The 18,750-nt window shown below is 32.1% G+C and overlaps 3 protein-coding genes across 3 annotated transcripts; all 3 read right to left on the bottom strand.

Annotated features, from left to right (window-relative positions):
* Positions 1 to 401: 401 nt before the first annotated feature.
* Positions 402 to 2,336, bottom strand: LOC123193263 (UDP-glycosyltransferase 76B1-like). The gene is made up of 2 exons (XM_044606123.1): positions 1,577 to 2,336; positions 402 to 1,479 (listed from the first exon to the last, which is right to left on the bottom strand). The coding sequence occupies exons 1-2, from the start codon at positions 2,073 to 2,075 to the stop codon at positions 602 to 604; spliced, it is 1,377 nt and encodes a 458-aa protein (XP_044462058.1). The 5' UTR covers positions 2,076 to 2,336; the 3' UTR covers positions 402 to 601.
* A 679-nt stretch (positions 2,337 to 3,015) lies between these two features.
* Positions 3,016 to 5,845, bottom strand: LOC123193262 (UDP-glycosyltransferase 76F1-like). Its single transcript, XM_044606122.1, has 2 exons — positions 5,296 to 5,845; positions 3,016 to 5,188 (listed from the first exon to the last, which is right to left on the bottom strand). The coding sequence occupies exons 1-2, from the start codon at positions 5,789 to 5,791 to the stop codon at positions 4,284 to 4,286; spliced, it is 1,401 nt and encodes a 466-aa protein (XP_044462057.1). The 5' UTR covers positions 5,792 to 5,845; the 3' UTR covers positions 3,016 to 4,283.
* Positions 5,846 to 12,723: 6,878 nt separating this feature from the next.
* On the bottom strand, positions 12,724 to 15,016 carry LOC123192383. Its single transcript, XM_044604916.1, has 5 exons — positions 14,446 to 15,016; positions 14,012 to 14,347; positions 13,575 to 13,923; positions 13,357 to 13,479; positions 12,724 to 13,263 (listed from the first exon to the last, which is right to left on the bottom strand). Exons 1-5 carry the CDS (start codon positions 14,788 to 14,790, stop codon positions 13,148 to 13,150), a joined length of 1,269 nt encoding a protein of 422 aa, XP_044460851.1. The 5' UTR covers positions 14,791 to 15,016; the 3' UTR covers positions 12,724 to 13,147.
* Between the last annotated feature and the right edge of the window lie 3,734 nt (positions 15,017 to 18,750).

Below are 18,750 nucleotides of genomic sequence, written 5' to 3'. Positions count from 1 at the left end.
TCAGAAAAGCCTTGAGAGATAAAGAACTTCGTCGGGGTCGTCTTCCCAAACTAAGACAACAACTTTTTCTTCGTCTGGGAAGACGATCCCAACGCTTCTCTGACATCGATCAGACGTCCAAATGGGAGGAAAAAGATAGTCGGAAGGAGAGGATGCTTTGGAAGGAAAAGGTCGTCAGCAATAGAGTCGGAGATGTCGTCAGAGATTTCAAAACAAAACCCTAAGGTGAAACTGTCATTTTTTAAAACTTAGGCTAGAGGAAACTTTTAGTTTTTAAAGTTTAGGGGGGCAAAAAGAGATAAAATTTTAAGGAATTAGAGTTCTGTTAATTTTAACTGTTTATGGGTGAGTGTTTGGTATTATCAAAGATAAAAGATGGAAACTTGAGATTGCAGCATACCTTAGGTGGGAAATAGTCCTTTGGCCGACATTTTATTATTATATTGTACTGAGCCCTATTTGTTAAAGTAACTTACACTTTTGTATGGGTGTTACATTAACAAAAAATATAGTTTTGTTGAAGGTGTCATCTTTATCACAGAAAGTTGTTCATTACATTGGATAACTTATTTGAGAAGCATTGAAGGGAAGACTGGAATATCTAGAAGGATTCTATGTAACTAATCAAGCTCTCTAGTGATTGATATGCAGAACCTCCTTGCCTTAGTGAAACATCCACTTTCTTCTTTAAATCCATAATTCTATCCCTCATTTCCTTACCTTCAGCCTCCAGGATTACTCTTCTAATTACTCTTTCTATCTCCCCTCTCTTCAGGCGATTTTCTAAGTGCAACCCAACTCTCCAAATATGACTCACATATCTTGCATTCACCAATTGATCACCAAAACAAGGCTGGCAAATCATTGGTACCCCTTCGCATATACTCTCCAATGTGGAATTCCAACCATTATGTGTCCAAAATCCTCCTGTTGCAGGATGAGCAAGCACTTCTTGTTGGGGAGCCCATTTCACTATATGTGCCCTTCCATCTAGCTTTTCCAGGAACCCCTTTGGCAGTGGCTCAAGCCATTCATATCCACGGATTAATCCCGGTCTAACCACCCACAAAAACGGTACCCCGCTACCTGCTAAACCCCAAGCTATCTCCAGAAATTCAGTCTCATTAAAGGCCACAATGCTGCCGAAGCTTACATAAAGTACTGATTTAGGGGCCTGTTTGTCTAACCAAGAAATTGAACTTGTGTCTTGGGATAGTAAGCTACTTGAAGAAGCTGGCAAATACTTGTGAAAGGGGCCTATTGTGAATATTGGTATGCGAAAGTCATGTTCCAATGTCTTCAGCGTATCTTGCTCAAGCTCCTGAAAGGAGTTCCATATTAATCCTGAGGAGGCCTTGATCTGAGTGATCATGCTGATTAATAATTGATAAAAATTCTCTTCATCTTGTGTGTGAATCAAAGGAATGTCTTTCACCCTTAATGATGGAAATTCTGGCATTGGTGCTTCCGATCCAAGATCTGATAGAAATTAAAAAGGCCAAGAACTAGTTTAACACAATTGAGAGGCAAGATTTTTCATTTTCTACAAGTGAAGAGGATAAAAACTGAGATTTACCTTCAATGGGGAAGTAACCCTTTTCATGTAGAAGTGAAGTGGCAGCAAAAGCAAGAAGAGAAGCGATACTACTGGTTCGTAGTACTATCCTCGGAAGGTTAAGGCTATCGGCCACAGCATGAGTGAAATGGCAGGCGGCATCTGTTATTAGGCAGGCAGTAGACTCTTCCTCTTCAACATTTGACAGCAACTTATCCAAGCAATCCCGAAAAGGCACCACACAATTAACATTGAGGTGTGTTGTAAGTGCTACGACATCCGAGCTAGAGGCTCCCAGTTCCAATAAGCCATCTGGGATTGAGCAGAAATGGAAGTGAGGGTAGTTGGAAGAGTTTGGGGAGTTGAAGTTGGTGTGAATTACAGTTATGGAAAGGCCTTTGTCATAGAGAATATTTGCAAGCTGAAGCATGGGGTTTATGTGACCTTGCAAAGGCAGTGGAAACAGAATCACTCGGCGTTTCTTCCTTTCTTTCATACCAGACTCTCTTTGGTTCTCCATGGAATCTTGCTTCCTAGCCTGTTTCTCAATTTCTCAACATAAACTTAGGAGTAATGTATACCATAAAAATAAATAGAGGGGTTGGTTAATGTAAATATTTTACTGTTTGACACAAATACATACACTGAAAACGAGAAAGGGCAGCTGAAATTAGGTGATCACATGATCAATTCAAAGTGCGTCTCGAATAAGGTTCATATAGGCAGAGTACAAATCCATTTTCTATAGAGTTAAGACAACTCAAAACGAAACAGCTTGCTTAGTTGTCTTTATATTTTAATTTGCCAGCCAACTGTGCTTACGAAAAGGGACAAATTGAAGGAGACAGCAAGACCTTTCAAGGTCACACAACCACGGAACAAGGAAGCAACCACTAAGTTTAATCTTAAAATGTTGATTGATGAGATTTGAACCCTTACTATTTTATATTTGGAACCCCTCCATTAGCACTCAATCTATCCCTTAGCGGTGGAACAACACCATTGATGAAGTATGCGTATTCCTTTCTTTCAGAATTTAATGTAAGATGGTCGATGAATTGATGATAGCGATGCAGCCGATGATGTCATGGGTGGCAACCAAGCAAGATTCACCCATTTCAGTCAACAGTTTCTTTCTGTCAAAGGGGACTAGAGGAGTAATAGTCCTGCTAAATCGGTTAGCCAAGATTGAACAATTCAATGGTTAGCAGAACAAAAGGCAGTAAAGTTGAAGTTTCATTTCTGTTTTGATCATCTTGCAGTACTATATGAAATTAATCTTACAATTCATAATTTAATAGAGAATCGGTGAAGAAAAGCTTCTTAAGATATCCAACAATGAATTTATTTAAATAATCAAGCTCTGTAGCGATGGATAGGAAGAAACATTTGTAAATCCACAAACTCTTGGTGATCTAGATCTGCCAGATAAAAAAATAAGAAAAAAAAAAGAGAACAGCTCTGGAAAATTATTCTACTAAAAAAAATTGCAGACCAATAGGTTGCAGTTTATACAATGTGCACCATTGGATGTTTTGGATTGGGAACATGTAATAAGGCAAATACTTAATTAAAAGTTGAAACCCTTTGTCAGTACAGATCAATTGGTAGATTCAAATGAGTAATAAATTTCACTTGACTGGTGGCTGGGTTGAATTTGAACGGCAAGGATCCAAGAAGCGATTGATAGCATCACATGGCTGAAATGGGCTTTTGCTCAAGAACACCATAGTAAAATCTTTCCCCATCAAAAGCCCAATCCGTTCTGATGGGAACTGGGAAGTCTGGCATTGATAATTCTGATTCAGGATTTGACAGAAAATATATCTAAAAAATTTCAATCATAAAAGACGATCACGATAAAAATTTGAAAATATTATTGGAGTAAAATGACAAAAAGAAAGGTAGTCCTAACATATGCTTCAAGTTTTGATTTAAATATTTTTCTTACTATCTTTCAAAAGTTTATTTAAGACTTTTAAGAGATAAGATTTTTTGTTATCTTTACACGAAGAGAAATGACAACTGAGATTTACATTGCATGGGGAAGTAACCATTTTCATGTAGATGTGAAGTGGCAGCATAAGCAGGAAAGGAAAAGACTAGTAGTTCTTAACAATATCGTCGGAATTAAGCATGCAATAGACTCTTCCTCAACATTTGACAGCAACTTAGCCAAGTAATCCCGAACAGGCACCACACAATTAACACTGAGAAGTGTAATAAGAGCCATTTCATCCGAGTTAGAGGCTACTTATATTTGACAAATCAACAGAAGGAGAAGGCCACACGTTTTTTCCTCAACTCAAAATAGAAGTTGCGTGTATAAATTGAAATTCCACTGGGGTTATAGGAGTGTCCAGATACTGCGCATTAATTAAGTATTTCTGCCCTCTTCTTCCACATATTTTCAGAATTTAAAGCGGGATAGTTGATGCATCGATGGCAGCGATGGAGCCACTGATGTCATTAAATTGGAACCGCAGAAGCTGAGTCCATCTCTTTGTAAAAGTATCTATCAAATGGGATGGGACCAAAGCCACAGATGTAATTAACTATTTGCATCAGCTCACCATCTAGTCTTGACTGTTTACATTGGCAACTCATTTTGAAAGAGAAGTTGATTCAGTATTGATTTATTGAATATTAATTTTAACTACTAAGATGTATTACACTAAAATCAACAGTGCATACAGGAGATCATTACTGGAAAAAGTAACCGAAGGACTTAATGAGTGTTGAAAGTGATTGAATCTAATGATAAAATGTGGCTAACCAAGCTGTTCAAGGATTCGCTTGAAGCACCACCCTGCCTCAAACAAATATCAGCCTTCTCCTTCAAGCACAAAATTCTGCCTCTGAATTCTTCTCCTTCTTTCTCCACCATTATTCTTCTAATTGTCTTCTCAATCTTATCTCTATCAAGACCATTAATCTCCAATTGCACCCCAACTTTCCAAACATCACTTACATATCTTGCATTGACTCTTTGGTCAGTGAAACAAGGCATACAAATCATCGGAACACCTTCACAGATGCTCTCCAATGTTGAATTCCACCCATTGTGAGTCCAAAATGCTCCAACAGCAGGGTGGGCTAACACCTCTTGTTGTGGAGCCCATTTCACAATATATCCTCTTCCATCGATCATTTCCAGGAACCCACTTGGTAATGGTTCGAGCCACTTACAACCATTGGTTAATCCAGGTCGAACCACCCACAAAAATGGCTGCTTGCTATTAGCTAGCCCCCATGCTATTTCTAAAAATTCATTTTCTTTGATTGCAGCAAGACTTCCAAAGCTCACGTAGATTACTGACTTGGGTGATTGTTTCTCTAGCCAGCAAATGCAGCTTTGATCTTGTGTCAACAAGCTACTTGTAGAGGCCGGAAAGCATTTGTGAAATGGACCTATTGGAAACATAGGGACGGAGAATTGTTGGCGAAGATTTGCCAGTGCTGATTGTTCAAGATCTTCAAATGTATTCCAAATAACTCCTGAAGAGGCCTTGGCTCCATCAACCATGCCATCTATTAGTTCATAAATTGTTTCTGCAGACCGCGATTTGATCGCTGGAATATCTTTTACCTTAAGAGGAGGAAGCTCTACCACAGGTTCTTCTAATTTAGAATCTGCTAAAAGAAAATTTAATGAACAGCAAAGGAGGTGAAAACTGATTCTTAATCAGAAATATTAAAGAAAACACAGGTGTGAACAACAAATGTGTGAAAACACACACCTTGAATGGGGAGATACCCTCTTTCTTTTAGAAATGGAAAAGCAGTAAAAACAACAAAGGAGGAAGCACCTCCGGTTCTTAGCACCATCCTAGGGAGTTTGAGATTTTCAGCAACGGCTTGAGTGAAGGGAAATATAGCATCTGAGATCAAGCAAGCAACTGGCTCCTCTTCAACATCTGACAACAACTTAGTTAAGCAATCCTGAAAAGGCTCTACACATTTTGTGTTAAGCAGCTGAACAAGAACGGCAAGATCTGTAGTGTAAGCTTCAGTTTCAGATAAATTTTCAGTAATGAAATGGAAAGTGAAGTGTGGGTAATTTGAAGGGTTTGGAGAGTTGAAGTTTGTGTGTATTATGGATATGGAGAAGCCTTGAGAGTGAAGAATGTTTGCCAGTTGAAGCATTGGATTTATGTGGCCTTGAAACGGCAGAGGAAATAGAACCAATCTCCGCCCCTTTCTTTGATTCATCTGTGTGTTGGTTTGGTTATCCATGGAGCTGCTTAACCAGATTTCTCCTTATACTCAAGGGAAATTGATATTTTTACTCAAGTTTGGCCGTATACACGTTTATTTCATATTTTTTATATTTTAAATATTTTTATCATTTTACATATTAAAATATTTAAATTATTCTTATTTTTAACTTTAAAAAATCAAACAAAAATAACAGTATTATATTTTTCTTTTTATGCATTACAGAGAGAGAACATATATAGATATCTAACATTAATATTTAAAACAAAATTTATATATATTTATATATATATGTTAAATAAGATCAAATGAATTTAAAATTTTTGAGTTTAAATTTTTTAGATTAAATCTATAAAAACTTTAAACTCACTTGATCTTATCTCCCTAAATTTTGATTGGCGTTAATCTTATATTAAAACAACACATAAAAAGATACTCCAAGAAGTCACCCATGAAGAGCATACACTAAACGTCTTGATATTGAATATACAAAGAATACTTGTCTCTTTTGTATATCATATATATATATATATATATATATATATATATATATATATATATATATATATCCCAAGAAACAAAACAAATATGACAGAGAATATTTGTGCAGGAAATATTACAGAAAAACATAGAATATTTGCAAGGAATACTTTCAAATGTTTGTTTCCTTCATTCACGTGAATATACAACAAACTTTTGCAATTGTCTTCCCGAGAAGATCATATTATATATAGTATAGATATATAATATATAAGAGTTAACATATTTAACACAAATTTGTAGGAAGAAAATTCAGTGAGCAATCGACCAATGATGAAACTTGTTGGATTTGCAGCAACGAAATAATGGCAGAACGACAGGTAAGTTATAAAACAGAAACATAATTGTATCGTATTAAATTTAATTCAATCTGAATTCAATTAAGTACTTCAATATAAATTACAAATATCAATTAAATTTAATTCAATCTGAATTTAATTAAATAATTTAATATAAATTATCAATTAAGTAAATGTAAATCTCAATTTAAGCTCAGAATATTGTTACTTAGCTAATCGTTGCAATTTGGAAATAAATTTTTTTCAATGTTATGCAAGAATTCATTTTAATAATGATAATACAGCTTTTTTTTATTCGAATGTTATATTAGTTGATATCAATCATATTAACTTAATAATAAGTTTTCAATTTATCCAACCAACATTTTCTCTGTCAAGTTTGATTCTAATTTTACCTGTCACCTATCATTTTTTTTAAATGTTGCTCATAAAAAAATTCATTTTAATAATACTAATTCCAATTTTTTTTATTCTAATGTTACATTAGTTGATGTCAAACATGTTAATTTAATAATAATAATCCAATTTATTTGATTAATCTTTAATTAAAAATGATTGTCTTTCATTAATCTTTCATTAATGTAATTAAAGAATTAATATATTTTTTAGGTATTTGTAATTAACTACCAAGAGATGGCATATAGATTTCATGATGCATACAGATTCCGAGAGCACATGTTGCTTCAAACAAAGATGGATATCTTGACTATAATTAGGAATAAACTAACATTTACTTAGAGAGCTATTTTTCGAATAATCTATTATGGACACTTATTAGATTTGACTGAGCCACGATTTAGTGTCGTTTTTATACATTCGATGTTACTTCGGATGATTAACTGTGGGTACCCAGACAGAGAAATGTGATTCAGAATAAATGGTGTTAAGTCTCGATTCAACCCTATGGAGTTTGCGCTAGTCACTGGTCTGATTTTCAAGGAAGATATGGACGTATCTAACTACATTGATTGCACGTGGACGCCTTGACTGAGGGAGAAATACTTCTCAGGCATTCACAGGTTATTATCCCATAAGGAGATTAAGTAGGCAATTAACGATCAAATTGTGGTACCTAAGGATTGTCATTTGAACTCGCGATCGATGGATACTTAATCAGAGTTCTTATTGTGGTACTGTCATACGTCATATAATAACAACAGATGTGTCTTCTTCGATGAACCAATCGAAATGATAGTCTATGTGAGCAAACCATGGTAGATTTAAATTGTAACTCCAGAGCAATGGTTGAAAAACACAATATGCACCCTTCCTTTGTATTCATTCATATTGGTTATCACTTTCAACTTATGGTCTAACTTATTTATGTATATAGCACATTGAAGTTTTCATGGTAATACTCCATAAATCTTTTTCAAATAATAATTGGATTATTATTTTAACTTAGTTCGTTACACTTCTCTCACAGTATTATAATGAGTTCAAACGGTTGGGTGCAAATATGGAGTGGTCCTCATTAATTTGATCTAGAAAAAATAAAAAAATCTACACTTTTATTCGATGAGTAAAATGCATAAATCTACACTAGAATATATTTAATAAAAGATGACGAAAATTTTCATCCTAAAAAATAAAAAACCTATCCTAAAAAATTAATTGGAACAACAAACTAAATTATCATAAAAACTATGTTATTAAAAAATAATATCTATGAAAAAGAAATTATTTTTAATAAATAGTCATTATAGACAAAATATTGGTTCATCATTAAAGGGTACTCATTTTTAAACAAAAATTTTTGTTCATAAATGAATAATTATTTTTTCAAATAACTTAGTTTCATCTCAAAAGAGAATATTTATAAACTTTAAAGACCACTTTTAAGGACAAAACAAATCTTCTTCTTGTTTGTACAAAGACTTGGAAACATTTTTTTTAATCCTTATTTGTGTGATGAATTAGGAACAAAATTTTTCATATTGATTATAGATTAACGACTTTGTATAGTTAGATTACAATTGAATAACTAAGATAGTTTAGTATTTGTTGTTATCTCTATTTTTTTCAAATAATATTTCACATTTATAGGACTACATAGGAAAAATTTACATTCAAACTAATAGAATAAGGATTCATGATTCTGTTGAGATTTTAATTAATGTATTCGTATTTCAATTTATTCAAAAATAAATATTGTGAATATTGGAAATATCCCGCTTAGAAAGATGAAGATATATTCTACTGTGTCATTATTGATGCAGAATAGGATCAAAATATTTATAGAAGATCCTAGACAGATCTCTTTTTTAGTGAAAGTCTACTGGTTATCTCAACTTGAGGGGATTTTCCTATTTCCCTTACTAAATACTAGATAGGGATCGTCTAAAGTATCATCTGAACATTGAATGACATCTTGAACTCATTTGAAGATAAGCCTCGAATAGAAATCTTGAGAGCTCGAATAAACCGTATGACAATTAGACTCTAGTTCTTAAAGTGCAAAGAGGATTTCAAGAATTTTGAGAATTTTCTACTTTGAAGGGATGTTGCCACTTAGAGATTTATCATAGCTTTTTTATGAGACGTGCAATAATATGACTTGGTGACGTTTGAATCGTATATATATCTTATCATTCCTTTTCCTTGTGAAATGTAATTGGCCATGCGTTGTTTACACATTAAGATGGTCAACACATGTATGTAGACGAGTTTGCATGACTAAGGTGAATTCTCCTTTTGTTGTTTTTGTCTATAAAAGGATAGTGACCTAAATTGCTTACATAAAATAAAGTCTTCTCCCCTTGTTATTCTCGTAGGTATTGAAATGTTTTTTGAATGTCTTTTTAATGATTTGAGGAGTATTGTCATTGTTCCTTAAGACAGTGAGTTTTTTAATTCCGAAAGTTCCATGATAGGGTTTTATCTGATATGCTACATTTTTCTATATACAAGTGAGAGTTAAGGTCTTCTTATGACTCTAATGGAAGAGGAAAGCTCAAAGTCTAAATCCCTTATGGAGAAAGGGATCAAGGTAGTGAAAAAGATGAGCTTCTTTACGGCTTTCATATCAATTAAAAAGGGGCATGTGCTTACTTGCCACTATATTTGATGTCATTATGTACCTTTTATGGTCGTGTGAAGGTGTTATGCATCTTTATTGCTTCTTCTTGTAAGCATGTCATCATTCCTCTATGAGCTTTCACAACCTTGGGATGGATTCCTAATTTGGGTTATGTCTCAATCTTTGTCTTAGACTCTTTTTAGAAATCTATGCAAGAAGAACACTTGAATCATTGAAGTAGAGGTCAGGCTAAAGGTGAATATCTTGTTAGAAGTGGCTTTTGAGGTATGTCTTGAGAGTTTGACATTCCATTGGTTTTTATTTCTTTCCTACAAAGGTATAACTACAGTGAGTATCATTTTCTTCTTATAAAGTTTTCTTTCATATCATATGTTTTTGGTTATCGGTCTTGTGGTTGATTGATAGTTAAGATGGCTTGGATCTTTGCGGAGGTAATAGAGGTATCCTTTCAAATAGATATCTTATAAGCAAAATACTGTATAATGCTTAACATCATTTTGAAATGAGCGGTAGTTAGTTCTTGAGAAGATTTAGGTTACTGGAGAATGTCAAGACCAACCAAGTTAAGGCTTCCATGAAAAATGGAGTCATGAGCCCAAACAATTAGAGAAAAAAACTGACATTAAGGTCATTGAAATATCATCCACTTAAACAATTTCTTCAATAAATTTACGTGTCTTTCTCTGTAATATATAATTAGTAACAGAAAAGTATATTGTGGGTGTATAGGCGAGTTTGTGAAAAAACAAGTTTTTCATCAATAGAAGTTCAAGCCTTAAAAATCATAATTCACAATTATATTATAAGCAATATTACAAACGGATACACATTTAATGTGTACATCATATAATTAAATATTATTTTATTATTTATTTAAAATAACTTAATTATTTAATAATATATATTAATTATTTACTTATTTATATAAAATATTATCATATTATATGAATAATTTGTGTTTAAGCTTCTAGGCCCATTATTTTACTCAAGTCCCATTCTCGTAAGGCCCATGGCCTTTATCAATGAACCCAGAGCCCATGACTTTGGAAAATAATAAAAAGAAAAAATTGCAGCAAACAAGCAAAACAAAGGGGTGCTTAGCAACTCTATTTTTGCCCTACTGATTTTTTTTTTTTTGGGGGGGGGGGGGGGGGGGTGTGTGGTGTGTAGGGTTAATTATTAAGATAGGGTTATTGGTTAATTATTAAGATAGGGTGAAATTTATAGGCAACATTATAACTCTTCACTATGCAATGTAGTGGCATGATAACTTGAGGCACGCTACCCACAATAGATAGCACTATAAAGAGTGGTTGAACTTTTGATTGGTTTAACCATTTGTGGAGTTGCCTTAATCAAAATAATTATAATCTTAATTATGATTATCACATGCATAACTTCATTAATTTTGAAACTAATCCACCTCCTCCTCTCATCTTAATGCTTCCTTCCTTGTCAATATATCTCCCATTATAAGCTTATAAATATACATCATGTTACCATAAAAATAAAAATAGGTTAATTTCTACTACATTATCAAAAACATATATTTTTTTATTGAAAAACAAATTATTTCTTGGATAGCTATTAACTGAATAATACTTTTACGAACTGATTCAGATATTAGCTAAATCATTCAAATATTAATAAAATCATGTAGTACTTATTCATCTAATAAACCACTTCACTTTTATTCTAGGTAATAATTTATGTATACGTGAGTTGTAAGCAAGAAATGAAGTGATTGAGGTAGAGTAGAAATGAAGCCACTACCCCCTAAAGAACAGAACAATTTCGGCTAATGTATGCAAAAAACAAAAAAAAATCTTGAAAGGGGCCATTATTCCGGACTAGTCATAGACCCGAAATCAAGATCAAAGCAGCCCAATTAAAAATAAATGAATCTACTAAGAAAATCAAGTTTTTTTTTTTCGTTCTAATAATTTTCAGAGCCTTCCACGTGTTGACACTAGACAGCTTCTCTAACTTAATTCTTTGCCTCTGCTTCAAACCCAATTTCCAAATGAGATCAGAGTCTATTTCTTTTTCCCCTGAGCAACTCTCTCTCTCTCTCTCATAATTTAGATATTTAGTATTTTATCTTTAATTTAAATTTTTTAATTATATATTAATATATAATTTGTATACTCAAATTAGATATAAAAATAAATATTTATAATCTTATTATTTTAATAATTAATCAAAACAATTAAAATGGAAGAAAATAAAAACGGGAAAAAGAAGTATAATATGATAAGGATGAAGTCATAAAAAAAAAAATCAAAATCTTCCGTATATTTAAAATAAAATCGAAAAGGAAACAGTGGACAAAGGGAGATTTATATAGTCATTTAAATAATAAGGTATTTGGGTGTATTGGTCACTTTTCGAAAGTATTGATTGTGTTTGTACAGTCTTAAAATCTTGAGGATGAAATTGTTCAAAACCGCTCGCTGCTATGCTGACCCAGCTAACACTGAAACCCCATCTATAAAATTATTAACACATTGGTTTTGGTTCTGAATATAATGTAAACTAACTTAATTTATTGCATTGATTCTTCCATTTGCCTTTCTGTCAAACACTTGAGATCAGCCCAGCCCAGTTAAATACTAATTTCGAAGCCGGAAGTAAATTAAGAAATGGATTTGGTATGAAAAGAAGATTGAAAAACTGACGAACACAGAGCAACTAAAGATGACTTTTTTGAATAAAAAGAAGAGGGAAACGTAACTAAGTTAACGAGAAGTCAGACTTCAAGGGTTAACAAAATTATTAAAATTTTATTTATTTAATATAATTAATTTTACTTAAAAATAAAATTTCTTATTAAAAAAAAAATCTTAAACGAGCAAACTCAAACATTACTCCATCACAGTCCGTCCCTACCCACCCCTGCTTCACGCTGAAGCAATCCCCTTTTTATTTTAATATGCTTTTTAAAGTACACACTTCTTTAAAAACATTATCTCAGGCCTTGAAATTCATTATAATTTCTTTTCGGATTTCAAGTTTGGGAGAAGGGTAAAAAGGTAAAGCCAAACTGACATGGAAATTGTGAGAAATAAAGATAAATAAAATAATAATAATAAATATTTCTTATTAAAATTATATCTGCCAAGGGATATAATTTACATCAAGAGGGTTGTGGATTCGCCTTCTACAACCAGACAACTTGTACAAAAAATAAGTTAATGACATTACAAGCCCGAATACATCAAACCCAGAAGATGAAATCCACTTATTTCACCCAAAAACCCTCTTCCCTTCTTCCTGTAATTTGTTCTTAATTCAGCTAAATCTACCCCACAAAACCTCCAACATAATTAATTAATTAATTATTGTTCTTCAACTAACTACACTCACTTTCTTAATTTCTTACCTTACAACAACCAAATCCCATGTTTCTGTTTCAGAAATCACTGACGTTATACTTAATTCTTTTAACTTTTTCCAACAAAATGAGATCAAATCTGAGACTAATTGTTTTTTTCTTCAATATGTCCACTCTTGAGGAAGATGTACTTCATGATTTAGTGGAGCAGCCTCAGGTCTTATGCTTCGTTGCTTTTGAAGGGTCAAAAGCTCGGTTCCTCTCGCCATTACAGCATCTATCAAGTTAAGAGAAATTCATTTAAGAAATTCACCAAAAAGAGAAACTATATATACTTGTCTTTAATAAACAGAGTTTTATTTCAACCCACCATAGTGGAGACCAAGAGCCGTATTGAATCGGTGGTGAGAGTGAGCATTATTCCCATTTATGTCTTCGACACTCAGATTCAAACCCTGAGCAGCCTTCGCTGATAGTAGAAGAGTTGAACAGCCTGAAGAGAAAAACAATAAACCCGCGTATTTAGTCAAAATTGAAACAAAAACAATCCAAATCTACAAAAAATTGAAGTTTCTTTTCAATTGTTACCTGATTTTTTGCGAGAATCGCAAGGGTTGTTAACATATCTCCGCGGCAAGAACACACCAGTACCAGCACATTCTCTTTTGACGCCAGCAGATCCACCAAGAAACACAGGTTTCATGGCCGAAGCAGAGTGTTGTGGTTGTTGATGTTGATGTTGCTGAACTTGAAGCGGAGGCCATGCAGCTTGAGACAAGACTACAGAACGCCCACATCTCGCGTTTTCATAAACAACACTTCTGGCTTTACTCTGGATCTGTTGTGGCTGTGGCTGAGTCGACCACGTTGACCTCACTTGCTGTCTTCCCCGCATCACACTGTTTAAACCGCCGTTGTGAGGCCTTAGCATCTGATACTGCAGTAATGTATGCTTATTTATCAGTTACATTTAATTGAAGTTCTAAATCATGTATGTGGTTAAATTTTCTTTCAAAATAACTCACCTGAATTGTTTGAGCAGGGCTATAATTACCAGATTTGCTCGAATCTGAGCCAGAGTTGGGGCTTTTGATAACATGCACGGGGCTTGGAGTGGTCATAGGAGCAGCAATAAGGCCTCCGCCATGGCTGTTGTTGACGTCGTATTTGACGCCTCCGTGACTCATCTTCAACCTAGCGACCTGTCCTGCGGCGGCAGATATAAGGTCCCACGTGTCGTTTTGTTCACCAAACGGCGTCGACGGAGGAGAAGAGGAACCGTTTGGGCTTCCGTTGCTTGACACTGACCAGCTCCCTATTCCACTCAGAGTCGACTCGGGTGACCCGGCCATAACCCAGCTCTGGTCAAAAGAGAGAAGCGTCAGAAGTCAGAACAAGAGCTTAAAAATTTTTAAAAACATGAAGTAAAATCGACAAACAAGGATTTGCTGCAGTAGACCTCGAGCTTGTCTTTAGTGAGACCAGGGACAGCGAGCTTCTGAGTTGAGGATTGAGTGAGACGGCGAGTTAACCCGGCAAGGAAGTCCTCCTCGTCGCTGGTGTTCTCCGTCTCAGTTGGACCGTTCACTGACTCCACCGGACAACTGAGAGCTGAATCGAACGAGTCAAACTCGTAAGGAAACTCAGTAGGGAAACAGAGACTGGTGGGCTTCTCCATCTCAGCATCTCTCTTCACAAAACCTTTCATCACAACAGGGGTATTTTCTTTATCCACGAGAAGTGCATCTTCAAACTTTGAAGGTAACCAGAAAACGTCATCTTTTAAGGACTCAAACGCGGCCATTTGACAGCCACAAAAATAACAGCCACAAAAAAAGGAGAGAAGAGAAAAGAGAGGAGGGTTTGGCTTAGCTTTGGGAGCTGCGTGAAGAAGATTTAATAATGAGCGAGCTCTGAGTTTGAAAGAGAAAATGAGGGACCCAAGTCCCAACAAAAGGAGAGTAAACAGTAAGGAGAGAAAGAGAGGAGGTAGAGAATGTTGACGACAAGGTGCTTTTATTAAGGTTTCAGGGCTGCTTTGAGACAGTTCAAAAAATTTGTAAGAAAAATATTCGGCACAGAGAATGAGTAAGACGGCACGGTGGATGGAGACGTTGGTGCTGCTGCGTAATCTGCCTGCCATCTGTGCATTATCAATACATAATTTATAATATTTTTAAGATATTTTATTCATGATTAAAAGAAAAAAAAATTTATATAGTCCATTTTAATGTTTAATTTTTAGTATTTTCCTTGTCAAAATTAATGTCTTTATTGACCAAAAATTTGTCATTTCAAGTTAGGGGGTTATGACATTCATTAATCGATCATATTTGTTATTAGCAATTAATTATATTTGAAAGTTATAAAATTAGTTTTTTGTAATTAATGAAAAATATTTCTGCTGATAATTTATTTTTCAAATTTATGTAAATTAGAATTAAACACATAATTTCCCACTCAGCAGGGAGGTCAGGGTTAATTTGAAAAAGGTTTAACGTTAATTAAGATGATTACAGGTGGAACCCACTTACGATTTGAGTTGAAAGAAGCACATTCTCTGTCTTCATTTGTAGCAGTAAGTGTCTCTGATTAAAGTAACGACATAATCATTATCAATTAATATTCAAATACGTAATTAATTAACTTCGATAACTTTATTGTACATTATTTTATTATAATTAAATAATATATATATAATAAGTATAAATATAAATTTATATAATAATATAATATAATCTAATTAACCTAATCTTAAAATGATATATTATTTTCTATGTATAAATTTTTATCTATTATTTATTTATATAATATTATTTATTTATCAAATGATTTTATATAAAAATAATATAATATATTCATATTTTTTATATAATTTAAATATTATTATATAATTTGATGTTATTTTATGTTTAATTTAAAATTATTTAATTATATAATGATAAATTATTTACATATCTAAATTATGTAAATATATATATATATATATATACATATACATATTTAATTTTATTGTTTATAAAAATAGGTTATGATATTAATTAATTTTTTTAATTCAATTATTAATTACCTTATACCTCAAGAAGAAAATTATTATAATCTTTTAATAAAATTCATCTTGTATTATAAAAATAAATAATTATATGATAATTAATTCTTATGTATTTAGTATAATTTATAGTTATTACATTATTAATAATTATAATTTTATTGTGATAGTTAACAAATAATCTAAAAATATAATTTATATTAAAATGTCAAATATCTCTAGTATTTAGAGCTTTATCTACCAATTTATCATTATGCTTAAATTCTTAAATTAAATTCAAAGTATACTCTATTTCTTTAAACCCTAAACCAAGATTTTAATAAATTATTATACTAAGCAAATATGTGTTTCTCTCTCTTACTCTAACTTATTATTTTATGAGTAATATTATTTTTATAATTTTATATATATAATAATTATTATTATTATTATCATATAATTAAATAGTTAAAAATTACAGATAAAATAATATTATATAAAATTGTATACATAATTTTATTGTTATTTTATTCTACTTTTATACTTAATAATATTGAATATGCATATCAGTTATATTAAAAAAAAAAATTCATAAATTGTGAAAACTCTAGAAAAATATAATACTAACATAACAACCATAATTATATAATAAAGTTTACATGTTAAAATGTCTAATATCAACTTCATATAAAATCCATTAAAGTAATAAAAATTGTAATTAGTTAGTTATATTATATATTTATATATGATTTTATCAACATATATTTATATATGATTTTATCAACATAAAGTAACATATGCTATTTCACACATCATTTAGTATCCAATCATCTTGTATTTCACTTGCAATAGTCTCTTGCTCAACAACGGAAACATCGTCAACATTTGTAACCTCTTACTTTAAGAAGGCGGTTTCATATGACTAACATATATTTCAAACTTACGATTTCAATGATTTATTCGTAAGTGAAATTACGAATCATCAATAGTTGTTGTAATAGATGAAACTTAATGTTCGAAATCAATGTATGACATTTTAATCCAAAATTACATGTTTATTTTATCATGTACCAAAGGTTCTCTCTATCATACTTTACAAAGATAAATGTTTTTTTATTAAACAACTCTTGTACATTTTGAAAGGGCTATCCAAATTGAAAAAGGAAGATGGTATCTTTTTTTCTTTATATGGAGCTAGAAATTCATAACTTTTTCTAACATTCTACATAAACTAACAAAAAAAACATATTTTTTCATTGTAAACACATTTCACGACAACGAACTATATGGTCATTTAATATAAGAACCGCAATTTGTTATCCACTCATAAATACATATGTGTATATACTATACACTAAAAACATCTATAACAACTAAAGCCAACATTTTCTTCTTCAATTCCCTCAATTTTTACAATAATACGTAAAATAAATATTAGCAACAGATAGGTCGTGTAAAAAACAGAGGTTAACAAAATCAGTAAAGTATTAAAACTTTCAGATATGAAACTTGGGTTTAAATCTCTTTCATACTTATGAAACTTTATAAAAATTACTTTAAAAAAAAAAACAGATAAATCATGTATTCAAATGCAAAATTTTAATTCATAATTATAACAACCCATCACAAATAGTCAACAAGAACAGGATAACTAGATAAAAATCAAACTAGCTAAAACTAATGGATGAAGGTTGTCATTGTTTCTCTTTTTGTAGCTTCTCAAGCCATGACAACAGAAGATCATCATCTTCTAGTGCAACAAAAACTTTTCTTAAATATGGAACAACAAACACCTTTGTAGCAAACATAAACAATGGGCAAATCTTGGGAGATGCTTCAACAACTTAATATAATTTGTGGTGATAGTAGTAAATGTTATCTAAGAATAAACCCATTATTTCTATAACATTGACTATTTGATTAAGTGTTTGAGATATCTTATTTTTTATCTAGTATATTCAAATGCAATTGTATTTTCGGTGAAGTATTCTTCCTGTTCAACCTTATCATCGTCATCCTTGTCATCCATATCTCTCATTTCTTGCATGTATAGGTGCAAACTACCTAAGCTAGGAATCCAAATAAATTCTCTAATGTTCTGTGTGTATAATTTTGTATCTCTTTTCTATAAACTTGGCCTAATGGGGTAATATTTGCACACAAGAATCAAAAGGGAATGAACGAATTTGAATGTTTTTGAAACTTTTATATGTGATCTTTGAGCTAAAGTTTATCATAAGTTTTACCCTAAACTTGGTCATTCTTAAAGTTAAGTTGGGGCATTGAATCTTAATAACCACCCAATAGTGTTATTAGAAAAATAGACAAATTAAGTATAATAGATTTAAGAACTTAGGAAAATAGTTATTAGTAGGGAAACATGCCAGAAAATTTGCAATTTAGAATGCTCTTAAGTGATTAAAGAAGGTCCTACTTGTTAGAGCTAGCTTAGAATACTCAACATTTATGTTTCATTAGGGGATGCAAGAATTGTTAATTTAATCCAGCAATTTAATAATATGGATTAAACAATCCATTCCAAACAAGGTCTAAATGGATAATGAGATTAGATTAAATTAAATTAAATTAAACAGCTTATATTAATGAAATTCCATTTTTGTCCTCTTCCATAGTATTCCAATTTTTGAATAAATTGAATTAAGATTCAAGCCTCTTTTGGAACTTTGCTTGCGTTGTTGGCATCTTCTATGATTCTTAATTGCAATCAAACAAGTT

This window comes from Mangifera indica, chromosome 12, assembly GCF_011075055.1.
Source record: "Mangifera indica cultivar Alphonso chromosome 12, CATAS_Mindica_2.1, whole genome shotgun sequence".
Taxonomy (NCBI): Eukaryota; Viridiplantae; Streptophyta; class Magnoliopsida; order Sapindales; family Anacardiaceae; genus Mangifera; species Mangifera indica.
This window is presented reverse-complemented; position numbering and strand designations above follow the sequence as displayed.

Excerpts from the sequence above, each read along its gene's own strand:
- LOC123193263 (XM_044606123.1), bottom strand. The coding sequence starts at position 2,075 with ATGGAGAACCAAAGAGAGTCTGGTATGAAAGAAAGGAAGAAACGCCGA. Across the intron at positions 1,480-1,576 it reads GGGTTACTTCCCCATTGAAG|ATCTTGGATCGGAAGCACCA; the intron begins GTAAATCTCAGT and ends AATTTCTATCAG.
- LOC123193262 (XM_044606122.1), bottom strand. The coding sequence starts at position 5,791 with ATGGATAACCAAACCAACACACAGATGAATCAAAGAAAGGGGCGGAGA. Across the intron at positions 5,189-5,295 it reads AGGGTATCTCCCCATTCAAG|ATTCTAAATTAGAAGAACCT; the intron begins GTGTGTGTTTTC and ends TTCTTTTAGCAG.
- LOC123192383 (XM_044604916.1), bottom strand. The coding sequence starts at position 14,790 with ATGGCCGCGTTTGAGTCCTTAAAAGATGACGTTTTCTGGTTACCTTCA. Across the intron at positions 14,348-14,445 it reads TCACTAAAGACAAGCTCGAG|AGCTGGGTTATGGCCGGGTC; the intron begins GTCTACTGCAGC and ends TCTTTTGACCAG. Across the intron at positions 13,924-14,011 it reads GCCCTGCTCAAACAATTCAG|TATCAGATGCTAAGGCCTCA; the intron begins GTGAGTTATTTT and ends ACATTACTGCAG.